This window comes from Xenopus laevis, chromosome 3S, assembly GCF_017654675.1.
Source record: "Xenopus laevis strain J_2021 chromosome 3S, Xenopus_laevis_v10.1, whole genome shotgun sequence".
NCBI classification, from domain to species: domain Eukaryota; kingdom Metazoa; phylum Chordata; class Amphibia; order Anura; family Pipidae; genus Xenopus; species Xenopus laevis.
In genome coordinates, this window is record NC_054376.1 from 21,900,314 (window position 1) to 21,923,355 (window position 23,042).

Genomic DNA, 23,042 nt, shown 5'->3' on the forward strand with positions numbered 1-23,042 from the left:
TTGTATACTAAACTCTCCCTTTTTTTACAGTAGCAATTTGTAACACTCCATAACTGTGCAGGATTTTTTCATTGTATGTTGTGATGGGTGTATGTGATTCACAATGCATTTTTTGGTGTTTATCTATCTATGTACAAATCCTATCTGGGGTTAATGTTTTTATGGGCGTTTTTATGGGTGTGTCTGTTTGGTGAGGTGCTATATTAACCAGCATGGGGGTTAGCATACCTTATGCTTCTGAGGAAGTGGCGAGACGCCACGAAACGGTCAAGCGTAGGGGTACATGTCACTGTCATTTATGCTTTTAATGATTTCCAATAAATGAAGATTTTAAGATTCAGCTACCGACATGCTCCGCAATTTTTTGGTTCGTTTCTATATGATATTGGCCTGGACCGGGGGCTTTCTGCGTGCAAGCACACAGGTTTGCTGAATCTACACGTGCAGGTGAGAGAAGGGGGAGTGCTCCCATTTATCTTTCTCATCTACTATTAGCCCTCCCAGTCCCGAAACTTACAAATGCAGCCCAAAAATGGATTAACCAGGTAGATACTGTAGTTCGGTTGGCAATCACTTCCAAATGGAAATAGCCAACAATTCCTACGATTCAAGAGGTAGTCTCCAGACTCGAAAAAAATAAAACATTTGGGACTATTACAAGACTACGACAAATACTGAAATTTAAATCCCTAAACCTGGAAATCTCAGTTGGTACATGTAATCTCCTCAAAGGTCTCCATGTTTTTTGGGTTTTTTTCCCCTTTCTTTTCTTTTTCCTTCTTCCTCCCTTTTCTTTGCTGTTTTTTCCTACCTCCCATTATGCGATTGTTTAAGTATTGGGGTTAAATTCTTAAACTATTCAGTTTAAAATAATGGATAAGATTGTTAAACAAAGATAAACAACATAAGGTGATAAATATTGTATTTGTACTTTATTGTGAAAACGAATAAAAATTATAAGTTACAAAAAAAAAAAGAACCATGTACTGTTGGTGAAGTCAACTGTTATCCATTTTGGTTGGGTTCTGAATGAAGAGAAGAGTTAACCAGTACCCACACAGAGGATGATATTCCTGGGGGCTCTCTTCGACACCAGTCTGGGATTGGTTTCTTTACCTCAGCACGGATTTTCTCAAGTTACTTCGGAGGCAAAGCATCTCCAGAATCTCAGTTCTTTTCTGGGCCTTCTAACTGTGAGGTGGAGAATGAGGCCTGTTCAGACATGCAGCGCCGGATTTCAATAAGGGGCGCCCCTAGGCCGTGCGGTCCGACCAGGCGGCCGCGCGGTCCTAGCACCCACCTCACCTCCCCTTCCCAGCGCGGCGGCGAAAAAACGCCGGCGCAGCTGCTGTAATTGAATGGGGACGCACGCGTCCCCATAATGCGGCTGGGCGCCATGCCGCCCCTATTTTTTTGCCGCCCTAGGCCCGGGCCTGCAGACATGGTTCCTGGCTCACTGGAAGCAGTATCACAAGGATTGGTCACAGGAAATCTCTCTTTTTCTAGCCTTCAAGTCTCACCTGGTGTGGTGGCAGGACCCACTGAATCTTCAAAGGAGTTTTCCCCTGGAGGAGCCTCAATGGATAAAGGTTTTTATTTTAAAAAGTGGTTTTTATATTAAATGTTTTTAATAAACAGTAAGTACAGAAAGAAGAGATGAGAAATGTCTTACATCAGGTCATTGATATGTATACATAGATTCATGTACAGCCAAAGAGATTACGAGAATGGTGTATAAAAAAATACCAAAATAGTTATAAAAGTTATAAAAGGAATAGATAATGCGGAGAGCAGGTCATACTTGGTCTAGACTATTGCTTACTGCAATGATGCAGTTGTTTCTGGCAGCTCAAGCCAGGGACCCTATATCGCTTGGAATTTAATCGGACATCATCCAAATAAACAACTTTCTGTAGGAGAAGTGTTTCGTTTACCAAAGTTTTCCATTGGCTCAGGGTGGGGGGGGGGCTGGTGTTTGATCTATGACCCCTTTCCAGGCATCCTTGTCCATAGCAAAAATATCAGCAGCCCACTTTAGGTGGTCTATCTAAGCGAGTGTCTACTGACTTTAAAATAATGGTGTGAATCCAAGTGATTACGTTTGCAGTCCAGGCTGTCTAAGGTAGCGCTCAAGTGTACACTGGGTTATTTATAAGGGACGGGCCTGGAACTGAGCCTGGAAGGCTTGTCTTAGTTGTATATATCTAAAAATCATAAGAGTTGGTAGTTGATGTTCTGATCTCACTGTCTGGAATGGTTTGAGCTGCCCTCCTTCAACAATTTGTGCTAAGTATTTTACTCCGCAAGAGGTCCAGAGCCCTGATTCAGAGCGTTTAAATTGCTGGAGTTTGGGGTTCTCCCACAAGGAGGTACCAGGGGAGCAAGTATCAGGTGTTTAAGATATAAATTGTATAATCTCATCACTGAGGCCATAGAGGTTGTTTGTGGGAATGCAGAATGCTCACCTCTGTACAAGTGATTGGCCAGTGCTTCCAGTGAGGTGGCACTCGCAGCCTCAGACAGGAGGCCTTGATTATTTATGTCAGGTGTCAACCACCAATGTGCATATACCAATTGTGAAGCATGGTAATATAGTAAAAAGTTTGGCAACGCCAGGCCCCCCTTGGAGGTCGGGGATTGCAAAGCAGCTAAATTAATACAGGGAGCTTGGTTAGCCCAGAGAAATGCACTGTTACTTTTGTCTATTTGTTAAAACTATCTTTGAGGTATATACACCGGGCATTATGCAATTTAAAGAGGAATTTTGGGAAGAAGACCATCTTAACCAGCTTTGCTCTCCCCGCCAATGAGAGGGGGAGATTAGTGGATGAAGTCATTTTCCTGCAATAATCTTGTAAATCAGGCTCCAGATTATCCATTACAAATCTGTTAGGGTCTTTGTGAATGGTCATTCCCAGGTACTTAAAGGAGCAGGTCCAATGTAGATGAGAGGGAGTTTGGTTAGGGATAGTTATTTCATCCAAATGGTGGATTTCTCCCAGTTTGCTCTGAGCCCTGAGTGCCCTCCAACTTGATTTACCACATGCAGGAGTCTAGTCAAGGAGGCCCCCGGGTCCACCAGGTACACTAACATGACGTTGGTGTACAAAGACACCTTTTCCACCAGTTGCCCCAGTTTAAGTCCCACCATTCCTTGGTCATTCTTGATCTGAATGGCCAGGGGTTCTATTGCCAGAGCAAACAGGTGGGGGAGAGGGGGCATCCTTGCCTTATACCCCTATGGTGCTCAAAGGGTTCTGAGAGATAATTGCTTACTTTTACCTTGCTCCTTGGGGATTTATATACTGCTCCCACCCACTTGATGTTGGATAGAGATATTTAGCGATGCATGCGGCACAGACTGGGGAGCCCATACAGAAAGAGCACAAGTCCAGGGGCTGTGGAATAAAGATGTCACACCTGCCGTCGAATATTTTGTAGTTGAGAGTGATTCAGGAAGCCTTGATTGCGCTCAGCCAATCCTGACAGGCCTGTCTGTGAAGATCTGGTCGGATAATGCCTTGGCGGTGTCATACATAAGGAAGCAGGGAGGCACACATGCTTAATGCTCTTGAAAGAAACTGATCAAGTCTTCGGCGCAGTCCAATTTAAGGGGCATCACAGCCATCCACATTATAGACATTCAGGCAGATGTTCTTAGTCAAACGATCATAGACAAGAAAGAATGGGAGCTGAACCCAAAACTATTTTGGTGGATTGTGGCTCACTGGGGCCTTCCCCAGATAAATCTGATGGTCTTGGATCGCAACCCCAAGATCAAGACTTTTTTCTCCTGTTTTCCATCTGCATAAAATGATTACAGTAGAACCCCGATTTTATATCCCCTGGATTATTGGCTGATTTTTCATAGTCTGTTGTACTGTATTTGTTGGTCTTTATACACCAAGTCAGTCCATACAAGTTAATCCCATATTCGAGAAGAGAGCCCATTCTTTTGTTCTTTTGTCCATTATCCTTGCTTACTCAGTATGGCTCCCCTTAAACATTGACATAGATATATCGTACCACAGGCAAAACACCTGCAAGCATACCAAAAAAACTATGGTCACCTTAAGCCAATTCTCTTTATTTAGGGACTTGTACTGGGAATAAGAAAGTCTTAGAACATAATTTAAAAAAATACAAACTGAAAACATAGCAAAATATAAGATTTTTTTTTATAGCCATTGACAACTACCAGCCACTTTACTACTGACCTGGTATATATTTTGTAACTTTTTTTTTTTTCTTAAAAAGACATGTAAATATATAATTCATATTTATACATTTTTTAGCTATATACAAAAGGAAAGCATTATTGGATTCCCTGCCCACCCCATTTTTATTAGGATAAAATTTGACTATTTCCCATGTTTTCTGGACAATTTGATGTGGACCTTAGGAGTGAGATAAAGCCTCTAGTTCTACCGACTTTATATGGGGCTTTCACTGAAACACACGCTTCAGTCAAACCTCTAGTAAAAACGTTGCAGGTCAACAGCCATATTGATCGTACCATTAACAGATCACTAACATTCCTGAATAAAATGATTTTTTTTAGGTTGCATAATGAGCACAGTCCATATCTTGTGCCTTTATGCAGGTACTTGCTTAATTAAGACTTTTGAAAATCCACCTCGTGCATAATAAACATTCAGGAAGCAGAGATGGTATGTAGCTTATAATGAGGTCTCCCTTCATAATTCAGTTCAAGCAACAGCACCTCTTGCATTGGAATATGGAGAAGTATCGGCTTCCTCAGAGCAAGCAGAAAGTCTAACCTAGCTACAAGGAGTTGTAGGAAGGAGTTGTTGTCCATGAATATTTTTCCACCAAAAGATGAGCTCAGACAGTGCAGAAAAAGCCAAAACGATGGTCTTAAATGGTAGCCTGGAGTGTTTGAGAAGGTTTCGGACACCGGTCAGGTGTTGATATATAGATGAGGTCAGGAAAATAAAATCTCATAAAATTGAGGAATATTAAAAGAGTTGGCAAAGTTTCTACTCGATAAGTTCCCATGATATTGCCATGTCACATGGTGCAGACCTTGGATCTTGACACTTGTTGCATTTTAGAAAGTGCACTGGCTGGAGGTCAACATTAGGAATATTGCTGGTTCCATCCTCAACCAAAAAAAGTACCTCCTACAAACTGCATGTGTAAAGGAATAAGGCTGAAGATGTAGGAGTGGAATTGTACCATGCTTCTGAGGAACTTGTGGCATTTCTGGAATGCTCAAAACAAATGTTCTTTAAATGGAATTTATGGAGAAGAACCCCAAAACAACCCCCAAGGTCAGCGTTTTTTAAGTCCACCATTGGAGTATTTGGGAAGGCAGGGCTCATCGGGGAGGGGGTCATGAGAGAACACAGAGTCCTCGCCTGAAGAACACGTCGAACTTCGAGTGTCTGGGAAACATGGAGAATACTGATTCACTGGCATGGAGAGATCAAGATATTCCTGAAGAGAGAGAAAGAGGAGATGTTACCATACAGAACATTATAAGTAACCATATCTTCTGGGGAAAATACAGCCATTTTTAGTGAAACTATAAGCATACACAATAGCATATATCCTTGTACAGCCATGTTTCAGTAAAAATGTACCTGATTGGAACTCAGAGCAAGAATTCGGTCAAGATCCTCAACCAGCTGATTGAATGTTGGTCTTTGAGAGGGCATGGCATGCCAACAGTCCTTCATCATCATATACCTACAGAAAAAGTTTAAATTAAAACTTCACTGGGCACGAGAGCAACATTGTTTGAGAACATTATAAAGAGGTACAAACATTGGAGCTCATTTATAAACACTGGGCAAATTTACACCTGGGCAGTAACCCATAGCAACCAATCAGTTACTTGCTTTTTTCAGCCAGGTCCAGGTTGAACAATGAGAGCAAACATTGGATTCGTTGCCATAGGTTACTGCCCAGGTGCAAATTTGCCCAGTGTTTATACATGAGCCCCACTGGGTATTAGCATACATGCTCAGAAGCATAAACGTTCATAGACACTTACAACTCATTGGTGCAGTTAGTGGGTTTATCCATCCTGTGCCCTTCCTTGAGTAACTTAAAGAGTTCTTCCATGGGGACACCCGGATATGGGGAGCCACCAAGTGTGAAAATCTCCCACAGCAGCACGCCAAACGACCACCTGAAATACAACAGGCAAAGATTAAGAGTGCACTATCGCAATTATCCTACCAAAACATTAAAGCCTACAAGAAGAGTTTATATGGCCAAGAAAATCCAGTTCCTCCACACACATCCACAGATATTTTGCATATTTCGATCAATTTAGTCTGAACTGTAACACCAACACAAATGATTAGTTTTGGCCAATCAGTCTTTGAGTGTGTGCGTCTCCAAGGCTCAAAGAGAACACATATTTAATAATACTCACACATCGCTCTGATGAGTGTAAATCCGGTCAAACAGTGCTTCTGGGGCCATCCATTTTACAGGCAGCCGGCCCTAAAAGAAATTCCTTGTCTTAAAATCATCATTTTAGAAAAATCCCAGTTTCTTTAAAACCCAATATACAGGAAGTTCCTAAGTGGTTCCTGGCTTATCTAGGTTGTGGGAAAATAGCAGTGTAGGAAAATAGATTTAGAATTGTATTTTGCTCTTTCCTAGTAAAACTCTACCAGTGGATCAGTAATCATCATAAAAAAAGTGATGTTTCTTAATTTACTTTGTGCTTTTCTAGCTCTAAATCTTGTATTACTTGGCTCCATCAACCCAACATTTTTTTCCTGCTGCAAACAAATCAGTCTTCGTAAAAGTAACTCATTTATATTAGCTATGCTGGGGGTGGTTCAAGGGCACATTCCTTAGTATTTATTCAGCCATTATTTCTGCACCTGCTCTTGCTAGGCAATGCACCTCGTAGTGGATACAAAAATCTGCACCTCCAACATACTGGAGACCCTAGCTACTCCCAAGGCAGCTGATAAATTAATTTTACTGCTACTCATACTAGTTAGGAATGTGATTTCTGTAAAGTACTCACATTTGTCGTTTTCTTATAATAGTCAATGTGATGGATGTCACGGGCTAAGCCGAAATCGGCAATCTTCATTATGTTGTCCTCTGTTACTAAAACATTCCTTGCAGCCAGGTCTCTGTGGATGCACTGTAGGGAAAGGCCATTCAGAGAGTCATTAGGGCTATTTTGTGGAATTTCATGATAAAACTTAAATGTGTCATAAAAAAGTATTTTATGAATTGAATATTTTTTTTTGAATGTTACAGAATAGAGAGGGAATAGGATGTGCATAATGTCACTGTAGTTCTCCTTTCAGGTCTTTGGAGAAGATGCTACCAACCAGCAAAAGATCTAGTACCTTTTTAGAGGCTAGGTAGTCCATCCCACGTGCCACCTGGTAAGCACATGACACCAGATCTTTGAAGGAAAGCAGCTGATCGGGGACACAGGTAGGGTTGTAGCAGTACTCCATGCCCGGCGGGCGCCTGGCCCGTAAGTACTCTCTCAGATTCCCCTTGGAAGTGTATTCGACAATTACATAGAGTGGACCTAAACAGTAGAAATGGTAGTTAGTGCAAACATAATGACACGTCCTCTACAGCAATGTATACAAGTAGCATGCCTAGTAAACCATGGGCCAAGAAGAGAGACAGACAAAACACCCCAATTGTTCTTGGAACAAACCAAGCAATATCAAATATGAGAAATTTGCTATAAAGGGACATAATACATTATTATACAATACAAAGTAGGGTGTATGTACTTTCATTATTTCATGAATGCTAAGTAAAATTTCTTGGAATAGTATATTCTGCTCAGAAACCTAGGGGTAAGTGCACACTCTAAGATTTGGGAGATTTAGTCGCTCAATGACAAATCGACTCTTCTTCGGGCAACTAATCTCCCTGATAAACCTTCACGCCAGCTAGAATCTAAATCACAGGCGGGATGGCACTCTGAGAGTTTCGTTTTCCGAAGTCGCCTGAAGTTGCCTCAAGAAGCAATTCGTCGCCTGGCAACTAAATCTCTCCGAATCTTAGCGTGTGCCCTTACCCTAAAAGGGTGCAGGCTTATTGGTTAGTACTTCACCCATAAACTCGAATGCAAGACAACGCCTCTGGTGTTCATACAGTCATACAGCTTTACCATATTCTTACTGTTCCATAAGCTGTCAGTCTACAGTCTTTTAGTAGTGATTGCTAAATCAAACCTCCACTAATTTAGGGATGGAAACATAACACCTTGCACTGTTCTTTTAAACTAGAAGATGTAGTTCAGTGAACAGCTACTGTAACAGGTAATCAAGCCCTAGCTACCTCATTATACCCTGGGAGAGGTGATGATCTGGGAAAAGCTACTGTGATAAATAACAGACTGCCTGCTGATTAGAGGAGGAGATCCAATCAATAAGCAATAAACAACGGGACAGCACAGTAGATCACAGAGGTTCTTGGTAAGGAGTTAAGAGAAGGTAGAGGAAGGAGGTTGGTATGCAGGGAAACGAGGGGTGCAGTTCAAAAAAATTTTATGCAAGAAACTCACCATCTTGGGTGCAGGCACCAAGTAAATTAATTATATTTTTGTGTTTTCCAATCATTTTCATCATTTCCATCTCGGAAATCAGATCCGACAGGTCCTTTTCACTCGCATCAGCTAAATGAAGATAAATTGCATTATGGAACAATAAAAATCACCATCACCCATGCTGCCATAAACCCACCAAGTCCAGCCTTATGCCTCACTGTGTACTGTACACAACAATCTCATCTGTATTATTCAATACATATTGCTCCAGTCTTGCACATTGGCTTTTATTTAGCAAGTCTGGTATTACTGTAGCCAGGGCAGCCATCAGGGGGGGACAGGGGGGAGAGTTGTAGGGGGCCCCGAGGGTAAGGGGGGCCCTGCCACGCCACACTTACTTGATTAGCCGGGCCCCCCCCATCTTTCTGAGAGCTGCTGACTTCGGGAAGGAATGGACGTTTCAGGGGCCCTGGCCACCAATTTTCTCATAATGTGGGGGGGGCCCTGGCCACCAATTTTTCTTTTCTCATGTGGGGTCCTAGCCACCAATATATTTTAATGGGGGGCCCTGGCCACAAATGTTTTTTTATGGGGGGCCCTGACCACCAATATCTTTTTATTTTTTATTAACATGTGGGAACCCTAGCCACCAATATTTTTTTTGTTTTTTTACTGTGTGGTGAGGGGCGGACCTGTAGGTGGGGCTTGCGGTGGGCGCAGCCCAGGGGGCCCAGGAAATTTTGTCATATGGGGCCCTGCGATTTCTGATGGCGGTCCTGACTGTAGCATACCAGAAATGGCAGCCGTTTCCAGCTTGGAATGAGAAGCCATTTAAGATTAATGGGGTTATGTAATAAAAAGCACTACATTTGCCATGGGGCAGTAACCCATAGCAACCAATCAGCAGGTAGTCACCTGTTTAAATGCAAGAATCTTATTGGTTGTCATGGGTTACTGCTCCCGGGCAAAATTAGTGCCTTATCTTAAATATGGAGGTAAATGTCCAACACAGTCATATTAGTACAATGGCAAAGCCCATGTACAGATGGTTCCCAAAAAACTTTTAAAATAAAATGAACTAGCACAGATTAACTTTTTATAGGGGTAACTCACACTTCAACATCTTCACAGCAACTTTTGTTACTTTGTTAGGCTTCTCCTTGTCCAGGCCAATAGCCTCCGCCATGACTACTTGCCCAAAGCAGCCTTCTCCGAGAGGTTTCCCAAGGATCAGTCTATGAAGGGGCACAATATTGGTTATCAGCACTCAAGTCTTTGCTTTGGTGAACTTGAGTGTAAAATGTGACATTGTATGCAATCCCCTCACCTGTCCCTTGCCACTTCCCATCGTGGATCTTCTGGAAGCTCATATTCCGATAGTCCAGACAACATGGGAGTCCCACTGGAAGAAAGGCGTCTGACTAATATCACTCCAGAGTTCATTGATGAGCTGGAGTCCCCTGAAACCTGTTCCAGAAGTAAGAGGTGGGTTACTTTATGAACACAAATGTAGAACAGCTTTAACTATGCTCTTAGAGCAGGGGTCCCCAACCTTTAATACCCATGAGCCACATTCAAACATAAAAAGACTTGGGGAGCAACACAAGCATGCATATAGTTCCCGGGAGTGCAAAATAAGAGTGGAGATTGGCTCTTGGTAATTGCTATGTGGACTGGCAACCTACAGGAGGCTCCATTTGGCAGTAGCTGGTTTTTAAGCAACTGAAACTTGCCTCCAAGTCAGGAATTAAAAAATAAGCACCTGCTTTGAGGCCACTGAGAGCAAAATCCAAGGGGTTGGTGAGCAACTTGTTGCTCACGAGCCACTGGTTGGGGATCACGGTCTTAGAGGATGTACACATGGGGCATGTAAGCTGCATTTTGAGTATAAGGAATGCTCTCTCGCTGAGTAGTTTTGGCCTTTCAACAGTTATCTATGAAGACACATTTTATTTCCTGCAAAGAGCATTCCTTTGGCTGCCATGTTGCTTGTAATAGGTTAGGTGTTCTCCATGACAGATTAAGTCCATCAAGAGAACACAAGCCACCACCTGTCATTTCTCACTCATTTAAGACTGGTTTAAGAATTCAGAAACAATCAGTATTCTACACACCTTTACCCCAAATCCCAAGCAGCTGGGAACTAATTGGTTCTGTGGGCACAGAACCCCACATTTTTCCTTGTAAGTTACAAAGTGAGAGGATATAACATAGAAAATAAATTTTAGAAAATAAATATTACAAAAACAACAAATTTTACCAATTAACATCCTCTCTAAAATGGGCAAGTATTTAATGGAAACCCCCTAAATACTTTCTGTTACCTGTCTGCGCAGCGGGATGCTCTTGGCAAGCTTGTGCACAGCCAGTTGGCTGTTGAAGTCCGACTTCTTCGACGGGTGCTTCATTTTAAAGATAATGATGGTGACCACCATTGCGGACACAAAAGCAGCCCCCGTGCAGTAGATGATAATTTCCAGTTGTAAAGGGGAGGCCAGAAGCGCAGGTTTATTGTCCTCAACTGCACTCGCGTACATAAGAGAATGAAGGTTAATACAACATGTATGGAATGCAGTTATATGTCGTCATATAAACATGTAAATGCTATACAGTGCATAAGCAGTAATATATACACACACGCATATGGGCAATGCACTCACTCATAATCCCTAATAACAAAATATACAACTATTGGGATGCATCTTGTATAAAAAGAGCAAATACAAGAAATAAAGCACAAATTTGATACACTCATCTCCCCCTGAAATCCTCAGAGACAAAATTGTTCAAAAACTAGGATTTTGAACAGAAAGATACAAATAATTGCCAAAGGTATTTGCCTCACACACACACAAATACACCCCTTAATTGGCAATTATCGAGAAAACCACAAAAAATAAAAATATATGACTAGAGAGAGAATATAATTGTGCCATATATTTACACTAGGTAAAAAGAACCTAGACACTATAGCACCTACCCGCACACACACCCAAATACCAAAAGTCCCATGCAGAAAGGAAAGCCCAGATACCCAAGGAAGAAAAAAAAAAAAGAAAAAAAAAAAAAAAAGAGATACATTTCCAGTGCTCCAGTTTTTATAAAGCCAAATACTTAAAGGGAAGTTTTACAAGAAGAAAAATATATATAAAAATGTCTCCTACAACCGGAAAATATGAGTTGACGTTTCTTATGTTGTCTTAAACCTTAATAGAAAGTATGAACCTAAGTTATGACAAACGGTCTCCGTGGCAGCGTCAAACAACTGGGATATTAAGGGGCCACCAGACTACTGGCGTGCTCTGCATATTTTATACATAAAGACAAAAAGTTAAATCTTCAGTGGAACAGGCTTGGCATAAGGCAGGGATCCCCAAACTTTTGAACCCGGTGAGCAACATTCAGAAGTAAAAGGAGTTGGAGAGCAACACAAAAAAAATGTTCTTGGGGTGCCAAATAAGTGCTATGATTGGCCATTTGGTAGCCCCTATGAGGATTGACAACCCACACTGAGGCTCTGTTTGGCAGTACACCTGGTTTTTATACAACCAAAACTTGCCTCCAAGCCTGGAATTCAACAATAAGCACCTGCTTTGAGGCCACTGAAAGCAACATCCAAGGGGTTGGGGAGCAACATGTTGCTCACGAGCTACTGGTTGGGGATCACTGGCATAAGGAATGAGGGCCTACCATGATATCCCAGCAGGCCAGTCAGACCCTGCCTGCTATGGAATAGTTAGATTTATCTTTTGCTTTTGTCTCACAAAGTTTCTCTGAAGGCGTTGCTGTCTCAGCTTGCAGTTTTAGTTTTGTCACTCTTTCACTTAATAGCTGACCGCAAGATACCAGACCTTCTGAAGAACCAGGGACACTGATGGCAAATGAATTGCTTTTAAATGAAATACATTTGGCCAGAGCTGTCCTGGATATTTCCCATGGTCTGGTAACTTTACAATCCCACTTTCCACAGGCCTCCTGTTTTATCCAAAAACCATTAGGAGAAGGATAGGGACAAGCTACAACATAGGTAAAGTCAACTTTGTCTCAATGAATAACCCTTTCTCAAATAAATAAAAAAACTACAACAGAGCAACTGGAAAGTCTACTGGTACATGCATTTCATATGGACAAAGGATCCAGCCACTAGAGCAAACCTAAGTGTGTAGTGTACAAGTGGTTTTTATGTGGTTCACTAAGCCCTATGGCAGAGTAAATGGCTGGTAAACTAATATGGGATGGTCAAGACAGTTTGGACAGATTTAGGGAATTAGAACCTATATTTTAATTACAATAATTTCAATTTGAATTAGACTGAAATCTACCACAAAAGCTGAAAACAAAGACCAAACATAGATTTAGGACATGCCCAAAAGTTTGTCTATAGAAAAAAACTTGTTCTCTATTAAAGGGCTCCCATCGTCCCCTAAGGATTTAGCTATGAAAGAAAGCATTTTCCCTGTACATACAAATATTATACAAAAATCTTTGTATATTTTTGTAGCTTCCTTCAAGGTTATGACAATTTAGGAATAATTGTCTCTTTCCTCTTGGCTGTTCCCAATTTAATTGAAGGCTGTATGTTAAAACAGAATGCCAGCAGTGTATAATTATACCGAGATCCCAAGTGTGTCATTATACTTAGAGTCTTCTTTAATAGGAAAAGGCTCATTAAGATAACAGGGGATTTCCTCTTTGCTTTGCCTTCTGCATATTTTGTGGATTTATTATGTTTCTTAAACATCTTCACTTTTCAAATGTGTGAACATTTCAGTAGCCGTTAGTAAATGTGGGTAAATGACAAAAATAACAGTCTGCTTCATGTTTTATCTTTAACAGGAAAATATGTTTTAGATATTTGTGTATAGGGTGTACTATGATATAATAAGCAGTAAAAGGTATTCTACTGGTCGTCCTTTTTAATGGAAACCTTAAATATGCATATAATAAGCAAAATGGATAACTAAGCACTCTGTATTTTAAACTCAACACGGTTATCCATATTAGTATAACATTTATATATATTTAAATTAATTTCATAATGAAGTGTAATGCCCAAAATCTAAACGGACTACTCAGTTTGTTTACTAGAGCTGCTATATATGTTTACTCTCTTGGCATCCTTTGCCTCGGAAATGCATGGAATGTTAAAAAGTATAGTCAGATAGGACAGAACAGAACCATATATACCTTTAAGAACGGTCAACCATGCAGAATGATGAGAGATCCCAATGGAGTTAGCGGCCAAGCAGGTATACTGGCCAGCATCCTCAAAAGTAACATTTCTCAGGTGGAGAACCTCCATATCCTTGTCCGAGGTGTTGACTCCTGCAGTCTATAGATAAGAGCATCGTAGAGGGAGGAAAAGCCATCAGAAACCAGAAGAGCAGAGGTTCCAGGGTATAAAGAAAAGAACCATTGCAAGAAACCAGGTTAGAAGATTTACAATAGCTTCTTCCATCAAGTTTCACCTACGGAAAAGCTACCTTGGTTAAACCCGTCACCAAAAAAAATTGAGACCTCCTGCCTATTGGAACATGCTAGAGAATGACAACATGGAAAAAATAGACCTGGTGTAAAAGCCTGGTTTAATTTCAAGAGAAGATGCTGAAGAAGAGAATCAGGACAGAGAAAGATAAATCTGTAGAGAGGACTGTGAGGACATTTCCAGAGATCTTTAATAATGAACATTCAAAATGGACTGCCCCAAGTCTAGGCAGTCTATTACAATAAGCAGGGAAATACCAAGGGCATCTCCAGTACCCTTCATTTATGTGCTACAGTCAATTTTAATTTGAGGTGGATACTCTATTGAGAGATGTAGCAAAGGTCACTTGGAGTGTATATTTAATTCAACCAAATTTTGTTGAGTTTTGAATACATATTTATTTTTAGAGCACATTACATTGTAATATAATGTGTTTTATATCACAAATAATCCTCACAGGGAAAACACTTAAGGAAACTGAAGCCCCAACATAAGAATATGAGATATGCATTGACTTCCATATGAGTTACTTCTATGACATAGTGCTGCTCAGTTTCCCAGTCATATGCCAAATGAATGACAGCCCTACTGCCTTACATGGTTGCTCTGCAGTGACACTTTGCATAAGAGCATGATATGGATGCAGTGCTGGTGGAACGGAGATGGTAAATGAAGTTGTGTTGGGGCCATATCTCCTTTCCCACCAGTCTGCTAACACTAAGAAGTGAACACTAGCCCTATGACATAAAGGTAATTGACACAATCAAAGTCATTTTGGTTCTTCGGTTACCCTTTAAAAAATAATATGTTCCTTGTTTCTGGTCATCTCAGTTTAAAAGAAACTAGGCTGATAAATCTATATCATGAGTGGTTGAGAAGAAGGTAGGATAAATATATCCTAGAATGATACAGAATGAAACGAATAAGTTAGAAAATGACTGCATATTAGAACTGAGCAGAAACAGAATGAAATTAAAGTTGACTTCCCGCACCAGGTATTTTTCCATGGAAATAAAAGCACATTAAAAGGGGAAGAAATGTCATTGTTTTTGTCCAAGATTTTTATCCCAAAACCATTCTTTTTTTTGAGGAGGTGCCACCGATTTTACCTTTTGTCACGGGTCTGGTGACGGTAAGCCACGCAGACTGATTGGCCTCACCAATATAATTGGACACTTTACATATGTATTCCCCACTCTCTGCCTCAGTCACATTGTAAAGGGTCAAAACTTCTGCGTCTGAGCTATTAATCCCAGAGTGCTGAAACAAACCGATAACAGGAGGGAATCAAAAGAACAAAGGAAAAAGGAGCATACACAAATATCACATACATCTCTCTGTGGAAATTAAATTATCTTGTGCCATCTTCAGTCTTTGCTGGGCTGCAGTTGCTATTTAACAAAATATAAACACCAAATGTTCAGAGCTAGGGGCAGAGTTACCAAAATGCAAGATGAGAACTTACCACAGAAAAATTCACTCACTTTCTATTCATTACTATAGGTTTTTTTAAAATTGTATTCCTCAATAGATCAAGGTGAAAGAGTTCACCATTTGATAAATACAATTCTAAAAATCCCATAGGAATGAATAGAAAGTGAGTGAATTTTTTTTGCAGTGAGCTCTCTGATAAATGTGCCCCCTAGTGTAGCAGCCTCAATATACAAAAGTCCTTGGCAAGAAGACCCATGCTCCCAAATTTTGCCCCATAATGTATTCATTATGTTAACTCCCCTTGATGAAGATCAGCACTAGAGTGCTTTCAGCAGCTCATAGCACATGGAGCATGTGCAGTGCCACTGACACTAGGAAAAGGGTTGACCAGACATATATGAAACTGTGGTATGCAACTTTGGAGACATGTAGGGTTTTTTAGGCTCAATGAACGGTGGCGATATTTGCCATATGTTAGTACAAAACCCATGTATCTGCACTATGACTGGGCTGGTGCAATAGGCTCTATGTGTAATGGCACCATTTAGAGTCTAATGACAAAGATATATATGAATGGTAAAACAGACCAAAAATTTAAAAAAAAACGGTAACCCTTTTGCCCTGGTCTGGCAACTCAAAACAGTCAGTCTTCTTTTACGAATTGGTTGCTAAGAGTTCCTGCACTAGAACACAATTATTACATAATCAATAGACACTATGACAAACACCAAGTAGTCAGACCTGGACCCACCAAGGTTTGTAGATGTTAACATTTGCCAAAACCTTTTGATGCGTTTTTTTTTTTAAAAAAAAAAAATCTGCATATTACCAGTGGCATAACTAGATCTTACTGGGCCCCACAGCAAATTATTTTTCATGCCCCATAAAATGTCAAGATGTTGACCTGGTTTACCAATATTTATTGAAATTATATATGAATTAGGGCCTCATGGGGCCCTTATACATCCTTTGCCCCCCTGCAGCCGCAGTATCTGCTTCCTCTGCAGTTACACCCTTGCTTATTGCATTAGGTCAGGCACTGATGCCACCCCCTTTGGCAAAAGACAACGAATTGTACTGGTATAGTTACCCTTTGAAACAGTTCTTTTGGTATCTTAAACCCCTGCTTCCATCCAAAGCATAAATCCAATAATTCCAAAGGTGGGTAAATAATACCATTAGCAACAATTTACTGCTGCAAAGGTGCCTTTATTCACCAACACACGACATGTTACAAGCTTAATAGCCCTTTGTTATGCTTGAAAAAGGGCTATTAAGCCCAAAACATGTCGTGTTGGTGAATAAAGGCACCCGTGCAGCAGTAAATTACGCCTAATGGTATTCTTTACCCACCTTTGGAATCTTTGGCAAAATACCATTAGAACCTGCATTCAGGGGAATCCAACCTAAAACTCTTCAGCTGTTAAACACCAACTGTACTGTGGAGAGCTACAGGACAAAAACAGCTGAAGGGCCACATATTCAGCACCCTTTTGTCTAACTGTATAGTTTGTGCCTCCTCTCCAGAAATGGAAGACACCTGTGGAGCACAAAGTGTCATGAGTCCACCCACCCACATAAAAGTGCGCCTGCTCCTCAGAAAATTCTGATTATAAGCTTGTCTACCTAGATATAGGGAGAGAGTCCAAAAGGGAGACCAACAGCAACTATCTACCTATCCTTTGCCTGAAGATCAAAGGCAGCAAACAGCAAGGACGTGTTTGTGTCAGCAGCTATATTTAGCAGCACCCTGGTTAATAAATAATGCACTTATTGCTAATTACATTCAAAAGAGTCAGCAGCATCTGTTTGCAACTCTGTCCTCTCAAGGCGTCATCAATGGATTAAAAATACAACAAAAGGAAGGGAAAATATGCGTAACTGTAACAGAAGGAGTGTCACGCCTTCCAGGGAGCCAAACAACACATGGGACAAAAGATGTATTTACCTTGAGGATCTCCACATACGGGAAGCCATCCGAGGCCACTCTGCTGCCGTTAATTTCAATGTGCCTGAGCCATTGGATGTGAGGCTGGGGGTCGCTGTACACTTTGCAGGAAAATTCGGCTGTGGTTCCCACAGTAACGCTTGTATTCGCTGGGAGACCGGCTTGTAGGATTGGGCGGTGTGGGGAACGCTCTGCAAAGCAATTAATTTTTTTCCAATGGTTAATACAGATAGAGCACTTCCTCAGCATTATTGGCAACTAGAGCACAAATTAAGCAATTTTTAAAGATGGAACACTACCATATAACATAATTATGTTATCTGAAGCACTAAGAAAATCTAATATGCAGACAGAGCACTAACTCAGCACTAGTTACAGATGGAGCACCAGTATAACATTATGGTTGTACTATTTACACCACTATATTACTAGAACTAAATCACCAATATTTGTAAGCATTATTTTGCATCTGAAACTGTATTTGAACCCTGGTACCCTGCATGTAGCTGGAGCTATACCAGTTTTTTGCAGTTGGATTTTAATTTAAAAAAAATTTTTTTTTGCATAATTACACACACACACACAGAGCTTGTATTAGCTAAAGGTAGACAGTGAAATGTTCCTGTACCCCAGCCTCAAAGAAAAATTTGATATAGAAAAAATATAGACACATACAGATGAATAATAGATTAGTGAAGTTTTCTCTAGGGTCTTATTTATTCATGCAAGTTTGGGGAGATTTTTTTTCCCCTTATTCATGTTCTGCCATCTCAGTGGAGTCGCGAGGCTTCTGAATAATTGAAGGCAATTGTATTTACTATATAAGAGCAAAAATGAAATACCTCTGAAGTACATAAAAACGTCAGCCGATAAACCAAGGGGGAAAGTTGGGGAAAGTTGGGGTGGCTTTCACCATTAATTTAAATTGCTTTTACTAGGCTTTACAGTAATGGGGGGGGGGGGGTCTATCCTTAAAATGGTTCAGGCAGTAGCTATGTAAGGTTAAAATTACCTAGACTTTCTAGGCTAAACAACCAGTATTATTGTTAGAATTAAGAAAGGCCTAATGCTGGAAACGAATCCCAGATCACGGGAAACAGATGATGCAATGGTCGTGTATAGGAGGCTCTATTTATGTTGGATACATCTCCATGCTTAAAAGGAATAACAGAAATGTCAATACACTGACTTTTTTTCAAGTTAGTTAAGAATGCAATGAGAATAGCGGGGAAGAAAAGCAAGGAGACAGAATAAATAAACTCAGCACCTTAACTCAGGCCCATGGTGCCCCATGTACAGGAAATATTTGAAATTTAATAGGATCTGTGAGGTGGAAATGGCAGGCTGGGGGGGGAGGCAAAGAAAGGAAAATATGTAGGATAATTAAAGGCGGATGTTCGTGGAGGAAATATTTGAGAGGAGAATTGGCTACTCATTGAGGAAATGGAGGATAATTTCACGATCTGGTAGATATCGGGCAAAGAATGACCTTTGTTTTTTCCTTTCCTGATGGAGACTTGCTTCACTTTAGCATAAGCCTGCTATTCTTCTTCAATTAGTTTAGACATGAAAACTCTTAAGGGCTTTTTGTGCCGAGAGTCTCCGCAAGCTAGAGTCAGACTCAAGGCCTTAAACAGGTTGTTCACCTTTAAACACTTTTTACAGTTCAGTTGGTTTCAGATAGTTCACCAGAAATTAAGACTTTTTGCAATCAGTTTCTATTTGTAATTGTTTTATGAATACTGAAGTGTAAAGCTTCATTTTTAACCTTGTAAAGCAACTCTGGGAGGGAGGGGGGTCGCCGACTCTGTAACTGTTCTAAATTGATACATTTAGTTGATACATTTCTCATCATAGCCACTGCTGAGCAGAATCCCTGAGTTCCATTAAAATCAGCTGTTAGAATTGATACAATATTGCACAGATACTGCTGAGAAATGTATACTAATTGTGTCAATGTATAAATGTATACTAATTGTGTCTAAATATAGCAAATTGTAACAGTTCAGAATGTTCCTGGATCACTGAGACACGAAAATGTATGGGGAAATCCATACAAACATAACAAGCTTTTTGAAAAGTAAACATAATTTCAAGCAACTTTGCAATATACATCAATTAAAAATGATGCAGACTTTTCCTGGTTTTTAATGGTTTGGAAGAGTTCCCTAAGCCTAGCCCCCTGCTCTCCTGCTGATGTGTCAGACTACTTTGCTGAGCTGGCTGACTACTGATACTTTGTATCAGCAGCCATCTGTCCTTAGCCTGCTTCCTCCAAGCCCCACAATTCCCTGCACAAGTGATTTCAATAAGGAAAGGAACATCACAATGCAATGCATTGTGGGTTATGTAGTTCCTGCATGCTGTCTGTAAGCTGTGGAGAAGTTGTTACAATTTGTAACATCAGTGTTTAGTCCCTCCTTCCCTGCCAGGATTTCAATTGATGAAGAACGAGAACTGTTAAAACAGCTGGATTTCAGGATAGAAAATGTCATTATTCATACTTTTTTTTTAAGAAACAGGTAACTGTGATGAGTATATTAGTTGTTTCTGTGTTATTAGTTGTTTCTGAGTATGTTAGTTGTTTCTTGATCAAATTTTGGTTTGGAAGCTGGAGTTCCCCTTTCAACTTCAATTTTAAAAAAACAATAAAAAATGGAAAGCAATTGAAAAAAAGTCTATTTCTGGTGAACAATCTGAAAACAACTAAACTGAAAAAAGTGTTTGGAAGGTGAACAACCCATTTAATGTGGGTTATTTCTATTGCAAATCTAACAAGGAGGCCACATTTTTTTACGTTATCTTATGAAACTTTGATTAATACTTTTTTTGTTAAAGGAGAAGGAAAGCTACCAAGGCAGTTGATTGCCAATAGATTAGCCACACTAGTGCAAGCTAGAACACTATATTTATTCTGCAGAATGCTTTACCATACCTGAGTAAACATCTCTAGAAGCTCTCTCTGTTTGATTAGAATAGCAGCTGGCATATTAGCTTGGTGTGACATCACTTCCTGCCTGAATCTCTCCCTGCTCGCTCATAGCTTTGGGCTCAGGTTACAGCAGGGGAGGAGGGAGAAGGGAGGGGGAGAGAGGAGCCAACTGAGCATGCTCAAGCCCATGCCCTAGAGATTTAAAGAGATACCGATACCAGAAATTATGCCTTTTTACATCTATCATAACATTGGCTTTGCATGCTACTTTACTTTGCCATAAAGAATTTTCCCAATGCTTTTACATTGCCTGTCTGACTCCCTGTGTTAGTCTATGAGGGGGCTGCCATATTTGTGCAGCAGGAGTTCGTTAGCATTAGAAACTTTAACTGTTAGGCTATGATGGGACAGTCAGGTTAGCATAACAGTCAGATTTAGGAACTTTAACTAACAATTGCTTACAAAAACAAACCTCTCAGCAAAAAAACCAGCATGCAAAAATCAGCATGACCTAGATGTTACTTTAATGTACATTCATATTTTAAAAAGTAGTTTTTTTGTGTCAGTATCACTTTAGGCTGAAAGAAGTAAGTCTGATACAGAAGCCCATGTGTACTTAATAGAAGGAAATAAATTATGTGTTTATTTTGATAGAGGACTCAGAGCATTACGTTGCGGGTTTACTGGTGTATTTATATAGACCTTTCTGATAAAGCTTGCTTCGTTTTATCCTTTCCTTCTCCTTTAAGGTCCACCTTTTTTCTACTGGTAGTTGCAGAACTGTTTCAAGACAGCAAATTTTAACCTGCAGTCTTAAAACTGCTGTGCAACTCCCATTGAAAAAAATACTGAATAATAAAGAACCCTACATTGCATTTTTCCAAGGTTCTCACAGTAACAACTGTGGAACATATATGATATCCAGACAAGATAAAACCTTATGCCAGTGGTTTTTAGACATATTCAAATGAGCACACATTTGAGGTCCAACATTTGGCCAGAGCCCCTCCTTAGACCACAAGGTTGCAAACATATATATAAAAAAAAAAAGCTTAATCTGCCATTCAGCCATTGTTCCAAGAAAATCCAAGACATTACAGACAAGTGCTCACCCCAAATATAGCTGTAACTGACCTCCAAGATGGACTTCTTCCCCAAATCTTGAACTGACCTTCAGGCTGGGCCCACCCAACTAAGGCTCTGTGGAACCACTGCCTTATGCATTATGAATGAATTGTACTGGTCACTTGGCCACAACCCCGTAACCAAGAAGTGAAGGGTAGTTTGTATCCAGACAGTTATAAAAACACCAGTACAAATGGAACTAGAATGAATTGGAAGTAGAAGGGCTCCTTCAAGCCACAAACAAAGAACAGCACTTACCAACAACATCTAACTGGTATGTGTGGTTGATGGCACCATACTTGTTCTCCACAATACAGGTGTAATTTCCTTTATCAGATGGGACAACGGAATCCATAATAAGACTCCATGTTTGAGACCGGACCTAGAAGTGTTAAAGAGAAAAGCAATAACAGACAGTATTAATATTTATTTTAGGCACTACCATCTTAAATCCCTAATGTTCCCTTCATGCTAAGATCCCAGCTTTATTGCCCTGACTTGGCTTGACTTGTTTATGCTTGAGACTGCCACCATATCTTCAATAAGGACTCTGATCTCTTGCAAAGTATAAGAAAAAACACATCATCCCCCACACCAACTATACCAATACTCTACCAATATTCACAATGTTGATGGCACACTACCCAATCCACAGAACTAAAGATAAGGGATAACAAAATATATAAGGTTGGTCAATAGTCTGATGACAAGTCACACTCAGCAACAGCTTCAAATACCCATTTTCTCACTGGTTGCTACATCTAATCTGTAAAGCTCTCTAATGAACTGCAAAGCAATCAGCAAGAGGAGTGATTAATGGAAGTCCTTTAAAACAAGAGACACCACAGCATGCTGGGCAGGCAGAAAAGGCAGTGCCACTTTAAAGGTTGTGCTGGCACGCAAGAAAAACCAATGGCCTGGAACAATCTTGCCAGCTGAAATTTTAACATCCAAGGTGCTTTAGTCATTCTGGCACTGATGCTATAAAATGTTTTAAGGTTTTTAGAGTCAGCAGTATCAGTCAGCCCCCTCTCAGGGAGAACCAGGTACCAGGGAGAACCAGGGATGGTGTCATATATAAAATGGAGAGGAGTCATCCTTCTGTCAGTCTTCCTTCCCTCAGCCCACTTGTTGTGTTATAATAAGGAGGGCAATTTAACACCCTAGACACATGGTGGTCCCTTTTACATACAGCCCCCACACGCCAAGGTGAATCTTTGATCCACTACTTTACTAAGCAGGACCATCTTGGCTGATTTAAAGAGGTAATGTCATGTGAAAAATGTGTTTTTCAAAACGCATCAGTTAATAGTGCCTCTCCAGCAGAATTCTGCACTGAAATCCATTTCTCAAAAGAGCAGACATTTTTTTTTTTATATTTTATATAATTTATTCTGACATTGGGCTAGATATATTGTCAGTTTCCCAGATGCCCCCAGTCATGCGCTGATAAACTTCAGTCAGTCTTTACTGCTGTACTGCAAGTTGGAGTGATATCACCCCATCCCTTTCCCCTAAGCAGCCTAACAACAGAATAATGGAAAGGTAAACAGATAGCAGCTCCCTAACACAAGATAACAGCTGTCCGGTAGATCTAAGAACA

General features: G+C 40.4%; 1 protein-coding gene across 4 annotated transcripts in view; it reads right to left on the reverse strand.

The window, feature by feature from the left end:
- Window positions 1-4,066: 4,066 nt before the first annotated feature.
- xfgfra2 (fibroblast growth factor receptor) overlaps window positions 4,067-23,042 on the reverse strand; it is a 51,044-nt gene continuing 32,068 nt past the window's right edge. For 2 of the 4 annotated variants that reach the window (XM_018254099.1, XM_041587513.1), the window contains 13 exons: window positions 21,698-21,821; window positions 17,383-17,573; window positions 13,703-13,847; window positions 10,834-11,036; window positions 9,843-9,982; window positions 9,629-9,750; window positions 8,534-8,644; window positions 7,350-7,540; window positions 7,016-7,138; window positions 6,407-6,477; window positions 6,020-6,157; window positions 5,607-5,712; window positions 4,067-5,460 (listed from right to left, as the gene is read on the reverse strand). In XM_018254099.1, coding sequence (XP_018109588.1) covers window positions 5,296-5,460; window positions 5,607-5,712; window positions 6,020-6,157; window positions 6,407-6,477; window positions 7,016-7,138; window positions 7,350-7,540; window positions 8,534-8,644; window positions 9,629-9,750; window positions 9,843-9,982; window positions 10,834-11,036; window positions 13,703-13,847; window positions 17,383-17,573; window positions 21,698-21,821 — 1,830 coding nt within the window. In that variant the 3' untranslated portion in view covers window positions 4,067-5,295. 4 annotated transcript variants of the gene reach the window in all.